Source organism: Nuphar pumila, chromosome 7 (assembly GCF_984573655.1).
Source record: "Nuphar pumila chromosome 7, dmNupPumi1.hap1.1, whole genome shotgun sequence".
Lineage (NCBI taxonomy): Eukaryota > Viridiplantae > Streptophyta > Magnoliopsida > Nymphaeales > Nymphaeaceae > Nuphar > Nuphar pumila.
Window position 1 is genome coordinate 101,987,268 of NC_143255.1, and position 14,799 is coordinate 102,002,066.

At 39.0% G+C, this 14,799-nt stretch overlaps 1 protein-coding gene across 1 annotated transcript in view; it reads left to right on the top strand.

Annotated features, from left to right (window-relative positions):
* Positions 1 to 14,799, top strand: part of EMB2763 (ribonuclease II family protein) — a 72,588-nt gene that overhangs the window by 22,350 nt on the left and 35,439 nt on the right. Inside the window, exons 9-11 of the mRNA XM_090012553.1 lie at positions 378 to 618; positions 743 to 899; positions 1,043 to 1,111. Coding sequence (XP_089868679.1) covers positions 378 to 618; positions 743 to 899; positions 1,043 to 1,111 — 467 coding nt within the window. The remainder of the gene's footprint in view (positions 1 to 377; positions 619 to 742; positions 900 to 1,042; positions 1,112 to 14,799) is intronic.

Sequence of the window (14,799 nt, forward strand, 5' to 3'; positions counted from 1 at the left end):
TTTTGGGAAGGAAGTGGTGTAGGGCAAAGAAAATTTTAGTAAGCATGAGCAAAATACATGTGGTGGTTAGGGAACACCAACTAAGCAAGAAGGGGAAGTAGTCTGATGCGTCTGAGTATTTTGCATTTCCAAGTGCTGAAAATTTTCAAGCTAAAAGCAACAGATGAAAAATTTAGTAACAGTGAGAGAAATACATCTGGTGGCTAAGGAGCACCCACTAAGCGAGAAAGAGGAAGTAGTCTGATGCGTTTGCATATTTTGCATTTCAGAGTGCTGAAAAGTTTCAAACTTCAATGCGTTGTTTTTTTCCCACCGCTCATTGATTACTTTCTGATCAAGTTTGTTTTAGTTCCCTATTGATGTGATGCTTTGTGCAGCTACTGCGGCTCCTTGGAACCAATGCCAATGCCTGCAGGTACTGGTGGAATTGCTCATGCTTTATTTGTCTCCAAAGATCAAAGAATTCCTAAAATTAGGATTCAAACTCGACAGCTTGGGAATCTACTAGACAAAAGGATCATCGTTTCAGTTGATTCTTGGGATTGTTTATCTCGATACCCTTCTGGTCACTATGTACGTACTATTGGTGATATAGGAGATCGTGATACTGAAACTGAGGCAAGTTGAATCAGATGTCTAAGATATAATTCTATTTGTTCTTTCAATCTTGATTTTGCAAAATCTGATATTGTAGATGAATTGTACTTATTATCTTGTTGATTATGTGTTTGCATTTATGAAGGTTGTATTGATTGAGAATGATATCGATTCAAGGCCATTCTCTGCACAAGTTTTGGCTTGCCTACCACCACTGCCGTGGAGTTTGTCTAATGCTGATTTGGAAAATCCAAATAGAGAAGATTTGCGTCATGTGCGAGTCTTCAGTGTTGACCCACCTGGTAAATTTGAAGAAGGATGCAATCTGTTACCATCTCTGAAATTACAACAATCTAATGATGCAAACTCTTCATTATGTCATACACTGGTATTTAGTAGTGATAAACAAAGATATATACGTGATCATTTGTCATATTCAATGCAGGGTGCACGGACATTGATGATGCATTGCACTGCACTAGCCTTCCAAATGGAAATTATGATGTAGGAGTTCGTATCCTGCGGTTTCAATAAAATTTCTTGGTTAATGCTGAACATCGATTATACTTTTGTCTGTATTTTTCTTTGCAAGTAGGTATAACCCTTAAACTCACCATGTCCTAAAGACATCGAGTTGAGCCTAGACCATGAAGCTTTCTTGATTGTTGAGGAGGCCCAACAAATAGTGTTGATCAATAATGAATGGAGGGCCCCTAACCATGACAATCAGTGAAAGTCTGCCACTTGAGTCTTGCATTAGAGTCATCACAAGCATGGGGAAACTTTTATTTCTTAAAGGGGGAAGAAAATTTTTGTAGTTTGGTCTATACGGATATACCTACATGTTTCTAGCTAGAAAATATGTATATGTATTATTCTGATTTTTGTGGATAAAGCGTATTGTAATGTTTATTAGTTTGTTATAGCATCACATAGGGCCCATTTGAAGGGAAGGGTTTTTTTAAGCTAGCTGCATTTTTTAAGGGTTTTTGTGAAAAAGTTAAAGAGTCGCCTATTTTTCAGGATTTTTTCTAAAGAAGAGGGTGAAAGTAGGTTGCAGTTTATTTTTGAGGACTCTACAAATCTTTTATAAATTTTGACATTTGGTGAGAATATTTTAGTCCAACCTAAATATTTCCACATAATGATGAACTGATCTGCTTGATTATATAATAATATATCACAAAGTTCAGCAAACATGAACACAAAAGGACTTGACCAATACCATACTAGCATCTTTTACTGCATAGTATTACGAATTTAGGATTTGAGTGTATCCAATTGGATCCTTATATTTCATGTATTTCCATAATTTCATAGTGATGGTCAGAATATGTTTCGCTTTGAAATTTCAAAATTATTTAAGTCAGATTTCTGGACTAAATTAGTTGCTTCAGGTAGAATCTGATGGTTGTGTGCAAAGTCACAAGATGATATCTTGGGTTTCTCTTGTTTCAATCCTATCGGTAACCTTTTCCTAAATAACGCAAGGTAATAAAAACAAAAAATGGAAAGAAAATGAGTCTTAATAAAATAATTATGGTGATTGCAAGGCCCACATTGGGCCTTATCTAAATCATGGTTTTGGTTCCAACGGGCTTCTATTTCAAAATCATGGCTTTGAACTAAAAAAGAAGCCTGCATGACCTGTTCAGCCTTGGCCCTTGGGTTTTGAGGGTGACCTGGTTCATTTATTAATGGGACAGGCTTTGTCCTGGTTCTTGATGGGATCAGGTCTTATAAGCAACCCATGACCTGGTCCATTGGGCCAACAGGTCATAAGGGTTTGCCCAAGTCACTCCCAAAACTTGGTTCTAGAATTAAGAATTTAGTTGCCTTAGCATTTTGGTAACACACACTATTTCTTTCTCTCTCCAAATACAAATATATATTTGCTACAATTTGATTGTACCTATAATCTAGTTAGGATGTCCTGGTCCTGGTCAGTGTGACTCATTCTAACCTCAGATGTGTTCAACATGGTCGATTCACTGGGAATCAAGCCTTGGATCATGTTTTTTCGATGCAAAACATGTTTTGAATTGAGAAAATTAACCAGCTTATTTTGCATCTCTGGAAAAACCTGTGGGCATGTTGGATCCTGCTAACCCAAAAGCTGATTCCTACTAAATGAAGCATATATCACATTTATGAGGTTAGATTTAACAAAAAACAGAAAAAAATGGGTTTTGCTAAGTTCTTCACCATCAAGCCTTTTCCCAACTACATAGGGTCAAGTCTTATTTCTCCATTCCTGTCTATCTGGATCTACAACTTCGGTCACTTTACAATCCTTCGTGTCACCTCTAGGTGCCTCCTTCCAAGTATTCCTTAATCATTTGTTTGACTAAAATACATCTAACGTGTATTGATACAGTTCCATGGAACAAAATAGTACATGTGTGCATGCACTCAAACATGTGTATAGCATATGAGTGTTCAATAAACATATTAACTGTAGGAGTGTATTTGTTCTCTTGTGACTTACATTGTAAAGTTGCGTCTAGAGTCTGTTTTGCTTTTGTTGAGTCTAAGTAAGTTGTCTGGTTCATGTGAATCAATACCCAGAAGGGGCAACCCATATACTTCAACTGCAATGAGCCTGCAGGCAAAATTGTGAATGAATCAAATGCGTTGAGCTTTCTTTTGTTCACCCTAGTTGTGATTGCTTTTTGTGATTGCAATTCTTCTCCCTCTATTCTCTCTTGCACTCTGATTACAAGCTTCCGCTATTGACAAGCGAGCGATAAGTAGGCTTGTGGCGGTAATGAAGGATCATCGCGCCACACTGGCCTATTGAAGGAAATATGATCGTGACAAGTGGTACCAGAGCCCGTTCTCGTGCTGGGGAAGGGACTTCAGAGTCGGTGTCGACAGACGCATCGACATGCTACGATTTGTGAGCAAGACATCGTGATGCCCTATCAAAACTTGCGTAACACTAAAGGCAAGACAATTGCCGAAGCTGAGGAGATGGGTTCACCTCGGGACCAAGAGCAAATGACTGCAACTGTCAACAGGTTGGTGGAAGATGTGACTTTGCACGAAGAAGCGATTTCACGCGCAGTTGAATCATTCAGTGGACTGAATGATGTGGTGGCGAGCTTGTAAGAGCAGGTGATCTTGCTGACGGAACAAGTCACTTCGTTGATGACAATAGTGGCCGACTTGCTGACTGAAGTAGGGAAGTTTCAGTTGAAGAACCGTACATTACAGCAGACAGTGACCTTAAATAGGGAAAATGGTGAGAGACCATCAATGATTGATGTGTCAAGACCAACAAAGTTCAATGGTTCTCGTGAGAGCAAAGCCATTGAGAACTTTTTGTTCAAAGTAGAAGACTACTTGGATATTCAGAATGTGACGCTTGAAGATCTCAGGATCAAGGCTTCAGTAACCCTATTGGATGGAGATGCTATCGCTTGGTAGAGGAGGAAACACAGTGACATGGAGAGGGGTCAATGCGTGATAGACCCCTTTTACGACTTCAAAATGGAACTGTGCAACTACTTCATGCTAAGGAATGCACAAAGACATTCTTACAGAATGGTGTCAAATCTTAAACATACTGTTCGTTGCAAGACTATGTCAGAACGTTCCACAAGCTTATGCTTGAGGTGCTTAACATGCTAGACGAGGACAAACTCAACTGATTCATTGTGGGACTTCAACATGGGCATAGTCCGAAGTGGAAAGGAGCAACCTCAGTACTTAAGAAGATGCGTACGTGACGATCGAGCGCTTAGCTGACACTCAGCGCAAGCCCTTCACCCATCAACCAAGGTTGGGAAGAAGGTTGACCACGGGGGCAAGAAGGACAAGCGACGTGACAACAAGGGTGAAGTGTCGACATCCCACTAATTCGATAAGAAGCAGATATTCAAGAAGTATAACAACAACAACAAGGGAGCAGTTGTTACTTGCTGGTTCTGTGGGGATAGGGATATCGCAAGGCAATGCCCAAAGCGACTCGTGAAGGACGATGGGCAAGCAAACGCGGCGCAAGTAGAATGCAGTGATACTGAGACGATGCAACCAAGGATGAGGGCCATGCGGTCGATCAACACCAAGGTTTTAAAACCCGTGACTCGGAGCTCGACTCGTTCTTTATTGACTCGTGACTCGGCGGGTCAACTCGGTGACTCGGATCGGGTTTTGTTAACTTTTGATTTTAAAAGAAAAACAATATATAATTTGTCTGAAATCATGTTTTTGAGTAAACATAGTCTCCAAATGTCTGTAAGAATATAAAAACAACTGCAAAAAGCTATAGTGGTTTGCTTGAATAATTGAATTTGATATCTATACAAGCACTTTGACTAATTCATGACTTGAATTAGAGGATTTGGTCACCATGAGTTCAGTCTGCTACTACCTAAGGTTCCTAAAATGGCCAATCATATATGCTAGCTTGTTTTAAAAGTTTTAATTCCCTCTCTAACAAATCCATAAATGTAAAACAGGGATATATGTGCATATTGAAAGTTTACAGAATGCCCAATATCAACATAAATAAGCAATTTTATCATGTATAAAACTATGCAGGAAATATATTAATGGCACAACTATAAAAAGACTACTAATATTTGAATATGTACAATGCTTGTTCACATAACAAATGGATGATGAAACCTAAATGTGACTTCCCATAGGCACAACTGACCCGCCATATATAGTGAGAATCATTTCTTTAAAATATTTTGCTAGAATAAGTTGATAACATAGGGTGAACAATAGTTCGAACAACATGGCGATTTTATTCTATGGATTTAAATGCTTTTTTATCTTTAAATGATTTTTATTTTCTTTTTTATACAAAATCTGGGGGTAACTCTTGTTAAAATATATGTACTTATATATTTCGAAACTGTAATTTGAAACTCAAACAACAAATTTCAAACATCCCAAAACTCGCCCGAGTTAGGCCGAGTCAGGTCAAGTCAAGCCGAGTCAGGCCGAGTCAAGCCCGAGTTTGCCTTGCCGGGTTGACTCGCTGGAGGGGCGAGCCGAGCCGAGTCAGCCGAGTCAATGAGTTGACTCGGCGAGTTTTAAAACACTGATCAACACAACTAGAAGTTTCGCAGTTGAGAACATGCAGGTTAGCAAAGAACTGATGTATCTCGAAGTCATTATGAATAGAAAGTCTACTTCAACAATGGTAGACTCTGGGGCCACACACAACTTCGTCTCTGGGGAAGAAGCGAAGCGGTTGAGCTTCAAGCCCGGCCAAAGCAGATGACCATCAAAACAGTGAACTCTGAGAGGCCAAACCCATCCTTGGTGAAGCAAGAGATGTGGCTATCCAAGTGGGGAGTTGGGCCGACAAAGCCAACTTCTCTGTGGTGCCCCTGGACGATTTTAAGATGATTTTGGGTATGAAGTTTCTGCGGAGCTAGAATGTTATAATGTTGCCAAAGTTTAACACGTTGACGATCTTGGGGCCAAACCTGTCCCATACAGTGCAGTGCCTTACGCAAAAAAGGCAAGTCTTTAGTGTTATCGACAATACAATTGAAGAAGGGTGTCAAGCATGGAGAACAAACATTTTTAGTTGTCGTGCACGTAGAAGAAGGGAAAGTGCAAGCAACATTGCCGCCGACCCTAGCCCCACTGTTGGCAGAGTTTCGGGGGGTGATGCCTCCGGAATTGCCGAAGCGTCTACCACCATAAGATTGAGTTGACCCCAGGAGCAAAGCCTCCCGCAATGGTTCTATACCGCATGGGGCCAACTGAGTTGAAAGAGCTGTGTAGGCAGCTGAACGAGATGTTGGATGCAGGCATCGTTCGCCCATCAAAAGCTCCATTTGGCGCACCGGTCCTATTTCAGATGAAACATGATGGCTCCAAGCGATTATGTGTGGATTACCGTGTGCTAAACAAGGTCACAGTAAAGAACAAGTACCCGTTGCCACTAATAGCGGACTTGTTCGATTAGTTGGGTAGTGCCCGAGTCTTTTCAAAGCTAGACTTGAGATTGAGTTACTGACAGGTGAGGATTGCAGATGGCGATGAGCCGAAGACAACTTACATCACCCGTTATGGTGCTTATGAATTCTTAGTAATGCCATTCGGGTTGACGAATGCTCCAGCCACGTTCACGACTTTAATGAACCAGATCTTCTACCTTTACTTAGACAAGTTCGTGGTAGTGTACCTGGATGATATCATGATCTACAACAACAATATGGAGGAATATGTTGGGCATTTGCGAATAATGTTTCAGGTGCTGAAGGAGAATGACCTTTGTGTCAAACGAGAGAAGTGTCTCTTCGGGCAGGAGATCATCAACTTCCTTGGCCACGTTGTGGGGCGTGGTGTGCTGCGTATGGATGGGCAAAAGTTAAGGGCCATCCAGGAATGGGTTTCACCAAGAAAGTGTCAGATTTGCGGTCATTCATTGGTTTGACAAACTACTATCGTCGTTTCATCGAAGGCTATTCCCTCATTGTTGCGCCCCTCACTGACTTGTTAAAGAAGAATCGGGTATGGCTCTGGACATGAGCATGCCAAGATGTCTTCGACGTCTTGAAGAAAGCCTTAGTGAGGGAGATAGTGCAGCGACTGCTTGATCACTCGAGACCCTTTGAGGTCCACACAGACGCCTCAAACTTTGCCATCGGCGGAATTATTATGCAGGGAGGTCATCCGATTGCATATGAGAATCGTAAGCTAAAGGATGCAAATAAGCGTTGCACGATGCATGAACGTGAGATGACAACCATCGTGTATTGGCATTGGACTTGGCGGCACTACCTTCTGGGTGCCCAGTTCGTCGTCAAGATGGACAATGTTACTATGAGCTATTTTCAAACACAGAAGAAACTAACGCCTAAGCAAGCTCGGTGGTAGATGTTTTTGGTTGACTTCGACTTTGCCTTAGAGTACAAGGTTGAAAATATCAATGTTGTGGCGGATGCCTTGAGCCACAGGGTTGAACTGACAGCTGCACGCACAGAGCCTTCTGAAGTACATTTGGAGGGCGCATTGCTGAGCCTCATCCGTAAAGGTACGCAGCAGGATCCGACAACATAATACCTTGTTTCTCTGGCGCAGGTAGGGAAGACTCGACGATTTTGGTTACAAGACGACCTCTTTGTGACAAAAGGGGAAAGCGCCTTCGTGCCGTGGTGGGCAAGTCTCTGCCGAGAACTGCTTAAGGAGTGCCATGATACACTATGGGCTGACCATCCTGGTCAGGAGCGAACCTTAGCACTTTTGAGCGCGGCTATTATTTGCCGCAGATGAGAGACGACATGGAGGGGGTATGTGCCAACATGCCTCATCTGTCAACAAGATAAGGGGACAAACCAGAAGGCTGCTGATCTCCTTGAGCCTATATCAATTCCAGAACGTCATTGAGATAGCATCTCCATGGGCTTCATTGTTAGTCTGCCAAAGGTAGAGGGCCTCAGTTCTATCCTCGTCGTGGTGGATCGTTTCTCAAAGTATGCTACCTTCATCCCAGCTTCAAAGGAGTGCCCTGCAGATTTGTTTGTAAGGCATGCGGTGAAGCACTAAGGCATACCAAAAAGCATTGTGAGTGATCGCGATGCTCGCTTCACGGGCAAGTTCTGGCGTGAAGTATTTCAGATACTTGACTCTGATTTGCTGTTTTCAATAAGCTTTCATTCGTAGACAAATAGGCAAATAGAGCGCATCAATGGGATACTCGAGCAGTACCTTAGGCACTTTGTTAGTGCCAATTAGAAAAATTGGGTAAAGCTCCTGGACGTGTCCCAGTTTTGTTACAATCTGCAGAAGTGCGAGTCTTCAGGTCACATCCCGTTTGAGATAGCCACGGGGCAACAACGACGGACCCCGCACACTCTTGCTGCGCAAGAAAAGGGAAGGCCATCCTTCGCTTATCAGTTTGTTCGAGACTAACACGAGCAAAATGAGTTGGCGAATGCATTCCTACATAAGGCGACAAAGAAAATGAAATGGGCGGACAAGCATCATCGGCCCGCTGGGTTCCAAGTTGGAGACCAAGTGTTGGTGAAGCTTTATCCTGGTCGCACATGCATCTTCCGCGGACGGCACCGCGGACTGATCAGAAAGTATGAAGGACCATTCACCATCACAAAGAAGGTGGACAAACTGGCGTACAAGCTGGAGTTGCCCCCATATTTCAAGGTGCATCCGGTGTTCCACGTGTGCAACCTCAAGCAATTCCATCCAGACAATAGAGATCTGGAACGCCGCGTGCTACAACACGCTCCTATCATGCAGAGGGCCCCGACTGCACAACGGTCCGAGAAGTACCTCAGTTAAATTGTTCATCACAAGGTCAACTATTTGGGCGAAGCGAAGAAGTATTTAGTACAGTGGGATGAAACATCCTAACCGGCGTGAGAGCCTGCATTTCGCATTTCGAATGAATAACCGCTATCCGACTGAAGTCAGGGCTTACTATGAAACATATGACACCAAGGACGACACATGATTTGAAGGGGGGAGCATGTTCCCTTGTGACTTACATTGTAAAGTTGTGTCTAGAGTCTGTTTTGCTTTTGTTGAGTCTGATGTAATCTGCCTAGTTCTGGTGAATCAATACCCTGATGGGGCAACCCGTATACTTGAACTGTAATGAGCCTGCGGACAAAATTATGAATGAATCAAATGCGTTGAGCCTTCTTTTGTTCACCCTCGTTGTGATTGCTTCTTGTGATTGCAATTTTTCTTCCTCTATTCTCTCCTTGCATTCTGATTACAAACTTCTGCAACTGGCAAGTGAGCGATAAGTAGGCTTGCAGCAGTAAGGAAGGATCATCACGTCGCACTGGCCTATTGAAGGAAATAGGCCCGTGACAGTATTAACCATTTGTATTGATTGTAGGCAATTTATTGTTATTTTTATGGGCATATTAAATATTTTTAGAGGAAAAGTAGAAGTCAAATAAGATTTCAATAGTAATAAATGGTACTTTACTAATTTTAGTTTGATAAAATACAGAAGTATTTTCTTAACATTAAACAATGTTAGTATTTTTAAGTGTTACAATCTTAGGGGCAATTTGGTAATTTTATTCTAGTTAAACACTCCTAAGTTAATACAAAGGGTCCAAAGCATAGTCATAATTCTTGTTCATGAGACCTTGGCAAGGAAATATCTTGTTATATTTTATGAAACTTCTTTTTTCTCAAGATAATCTCAGAAGATAGGTTCTGACCACCACTATCAGGAGAATTCACGTAAAGCCAGTTTGTAAGTTATAAGGAGCGAATCAGACCCAGTACACTGATGTAGGTGGTGGGTGTTAAAATATTGTATTTGATATTCTTGTATAGATCAACATAGAATATTAGTATGGCATAGTTAATATTCCCTCGAGTGCATTCTTTACTTATTTCTTTGAGTTTAGCATTGTAAAGAAACATAAGCCACCAACAAGATCCACCACAATGCTACACTGGACACACCAAAAGCTGCAAATGGGCTCACTCACAAAACCCACACAATTGGCAAAACAAGGAGCTAAAATAAATAAATTTTTATTCATCACCTTTATGCAAGAAGCATACATTAGAGAGGGGGTTTCACCCCTATTTATATAGCTGTCAATGGCTTACAAAGAAATAGGAACCATAGAGTCAGAGCCGTTGGACCCCCAACGACTCTATGGTTAACTAGTCAAAAACCAACAAAGAAAAGTAAAAAACAACATAACTAAACTAACCTAGTTACCGTAAAGAAAGAGAAAAAAATATGTGTGTGTGTATATATATATATATATATATATATAATTTTTAACACTCTCCCTCAAACTTACGGTACAATAACGGAAAGTTTGTCTAATAGAAAGTAAAAACGGGGAACAACGAAAGGTTTGGTGAAGAAATCTACTAATTAGTATTCTGATGTAACATATGGCAGATCAATAGTGCCATGTAGATACTTCTCTCGAACATAGTGACAATCCATTTTGATATGTTTAATACGTTAATAAAAAGTACGATTACTGGCAATGCAAATCACACTCTTGTTGTCACAACACATGCGAGAGGATCCTATCACTTGAGCTCCCATATCAGCCAACAACCTTCTGAGCTAGACTACATCCATCATTGTAGTTGTCATGGACCGATATTCAACCTCAGTTGATGAAAGCGAAACCTTCCGCTGCTTCTTGCATCGTCATGAAATCAGAGATTCACCTAAGAAAACATAAAAACCTGTGATTGAGTGTCCGTTATTGGGATCACCTCCTCAGTCAACATCAATATAAACAATTAAATCTAAAGAAGATGAAGCAGACAGAAAGAGGCCTCGAGAAAGAGAAGTCTTAATATATCTAATAATACGCATAACTGCTCCCATGTGAACAAAAGTGAGAGTGTTGAAATTGACTAGTTGTGTGTGCGTGTGTTATGTCAAGTCTAGTAATTGAAAGGTAAGAGAGTGCTCCAATAAGCTGTCTGGAAAGAGTATGATTTTCAAGAAGTTCTCCATCATCAATTCGCATATTGGTGCTAGCAATCTTAATGGTATCAACTCTCTTATCATCTATGATGCCAGACTTGGAGAAAATGTCAAATGCAAATTTAGTATGAGATAATAAATATCCTTTAGGAGAGTAAACAACTTTGATTTCTAAGAAATATTTTAAGAAGCCTAAATCAGTCATTTCAAAATGTTTTTTGAAAAGTTTTTTAATATTTTCAACTCTCTGCTTATCTCCTCCGATGATGATCATGTCGTTCACATAGAAAAGAAAAATAATAATACATGCATCAGAAATCTTAACAAACAGTGCAATGTGAGTCAAACAAGTTTTAAATCCAATATCAAGCATAACTCAACTAAACTGGTCGTACTAAGCCTTTTGGGCTTGTTTAAGTCCACAGAAAGCCTTTTCCAAACGAAAAACTTTACCCTTAGCAATACTTATACTTGGTGGTGTCTCCATATAATCTTCTTCAACTAGTTTTCCTTTAAGAAAAACATTTTTAACATTCATTTGAAATATAGGCCATTTTCGAACATAGACTAATGTTACTAGAGTTCTACCAATAGTCATTCTAGCGACCAGAGCAAAGGTTTCCGTATAATTTATGCCGTATTCTTGAGAATATCCTTTGACAACTAATCTGGTTTTATATCTTTCAAGAGTTCCATCACTATTTGTTTTAATTTTGTATACTCACCTATAACCTATAGGTTCATTTTCTTTTGGAATATCTTGAATGGTCCAAGTATTAGCCTTTTGTAAAGCTTCTAACTCTATTCTCGTGGCTTCTACCTATTCAAAATGTTCTTTAGCTTGAGTATAAGTTGAAGGTTTCACATCTGAATGAATTAGTGTAATAACTGCCTTGTATTTTGGAGAAAAAGAATCATAAGACAAAAACTTTTCAAGTGGTTTGGAAATCCTAGATGACCTTCTAGTATGAACTTCAGGCTGTTCAACATACTTTTCCAATGCACATGGTTGGTTAAGGTCCCTATGTTTAGAATATTGTAAATAGTTTTTGTTCCTATGAGGTTGCTCTTCACTAATTATATCTTTATGACCATTATCAAGATCATATACATCTATTATATCAAGACCACTATCCAGTTCACATTCATAATCACATTTTTCATGACTTGAACTTAAATCAAATAAAAATGAATACTCTTCTACTTTCTTCGTCTTTTTAAAGTCAAAGGCGCTTTCTTTTTCTAGGAAGGTCACGTTACATGAGACATATAATTTTTTATTTTTAGGATCAAAGCACCTGTAGCCTTTTTGGTTATCTGCATAACCCAAAAAGGTATAAAGAATAGCACGAAGAGAGATTTTATGATTTTTGTTAGTAAAAAAAAAATATTTGCACCAAAAAATTCTTAGTTACTTTAAAGAAATTTTCAATTGGTGTTATATTTTGTAAAGAAGAATAAGGCATTATACATAACAGTTAGGGTTGCTTCTGCCCAAAATTCTTTTGGCACTTGATTTGCTATTAATAGAGTTCTGGTTGTTTCCACAATATGTCTGTGCTTTCGTTCAGCCAAACCATTTTGTTGTGGTGTATGAGGGCAAGATCTTTGATGTGTGATACCATGCAAATTTGAATAATTTTTAAATTATTTTGATAAAAATTCTCCCCTTGAATTTGTGCGAAAAAGAGAAATATCCTTTTTGAACTTATTTTTTACCAAGTTGTGAAATATTTGAAGATGTGAGAAGACCTCATATTTATGTTTGAGAAAGTAGATCTAAGTATACCTAGAAAAATTATCAACAAAAATCACATAGTATGCATATCCACCCTTTGATATAACTGGTGTTGGCCCCCAAACATCTGAATGTATTATCTCAAGCAGTCTAGAAGAAAAGAAAGTTCTTTTATGAAATAGTAATCTTTATTTTTTTCATTAATACAACTTTTACATGTAAAATTTTTAGAATTATAATTTTTTTTCAAATTTGGAAAGTGTTAAATTTTGGATACATTAGGATGACCAAGTCGTTTCTGCCATATATCCAACTCTAATTTCTTAACATTATAATAAAAAGCATTCTTGGGTATTTTAAAAAAATTCATGTAATAGAAACCTCCTTCTCTATAGCCTTCCCCAATCAACTTCCCTTACTGACAATCCTATACCCAACATCCATCATAAGAGAATGAAACATTATATTCATGGCCTGATATTTGTGAGATAAGAGATTTAAATTTAATTTGGGAATATATCTAACTTTTGGAATGGTAAATTTTTTGGAGTTTTGTAAAATCTGTTCAAAATTCCTTCTTCTATTTCAAGATATGTACCATCAGTTGTAAAAACATTTGACATGATTGAGTTGATGTGACATTTAGATAAAATTTTACTATTAGGAATCATATGAAAGGAAGCACGAGAATCAAGAATCTAAGGAGTTTTACTGGGATCGACAATTGTTCTAGTTAGGGTTTCATTTGAAGAAGATACTCCTTTGAGAAGTGGTTGGAGAATCTCCATAAGTTGTGACATTGATACGAGTGCATCATTAGTTTTTTGTGAAGAGCCAACTGAAGCTACCTTCTTTTCTTCCCTTCTTCTAAACTTTGGGCATTGAGGCTTAGTGTCCTCGGGTTCATGACAATTATAACAAATATTTTTTTTTCTGTCGTAATCATTGCCTTGTTTCCAATAAGGCTTGTTATCATACTCATTTCCTTGTTTCCAATGAGGTGGTTTGTAGGGGCGTATGTAGTTTCTCGATTTAGAGATGGCCAAAACAGAGTCGTCTTCATTTTTCAAAGAGTGCCCTTTTAGCCTATTCTCTTCCATACTCAAATTTTCAATAGCGTCAATAATAGAGGGTACTTTCCCTTTATGAAGAATAGCGTATTTGGTGCTTTCAAATTCTAGTCTCAAGCCGTTTATAAATTGATAGAAATGTTTCGCATCAAGTTGCTTTTGCGAGAGCTCTATATCTTTTGCACAATGCCACTTAGGCTCAAGAATAAATAATTCTTCTCAAAGTTCGGACAATTCATTATAGTATTCCCTAATACTTTTGTCTTTTTGAGTCAGTTTGAACTTTATTTTGAATATTGCACACATGAGCAATATCCTTAAGATAATACATATTGTTAACGTATTCCCAAGCTTTGTTAGCGTGCTCAAATTTTGTGAGACTAGAGCATTTTTAAATATCCACGCTATTGGTTAACCAAGATATGATCTTGGCAGGCCCCATTCTCCACTCTTTCTACTTTTTTTTAAGTGACTAGTGCTTTAGTCTTCTCAACATCCGCAACAAACACCTCTTTTTCGTTCTCTACCTTTGTGAGGGCTAAGTTTAGGCTTCGGATCAGAACCATCAATTAATCCCTATAATCTTTTTCCTCACGTGTGGTGCTTTATTATTGAAGACTACATTATGAAATTAGTATCATTGAGTTTCGTGGGTACGATGGTGACTTTATCATTGTCATCCATCCTTACAAAGTAGAGAGAAAAAGTAGAAAAGACAAAAAAACAAGATAATAGATGAGAAAGAGAGAGTAGTAATATGAGCACACCACCACGAATACACGAGCATTTGAATCACCAAGAAATTCTTTTTTTCTCCCACGAGCACAAAAAACGAGGCAATACACAATCCTTAAGAGTCAAGAGCGAACCTTGCTTTGATACCATGTAAAGAAACGGAAGCCACCAACAAGATCTACCACAATGCTAAAGTGAACACACCAAAAACCACAAATGTGCTTACTCACAAAACTCAC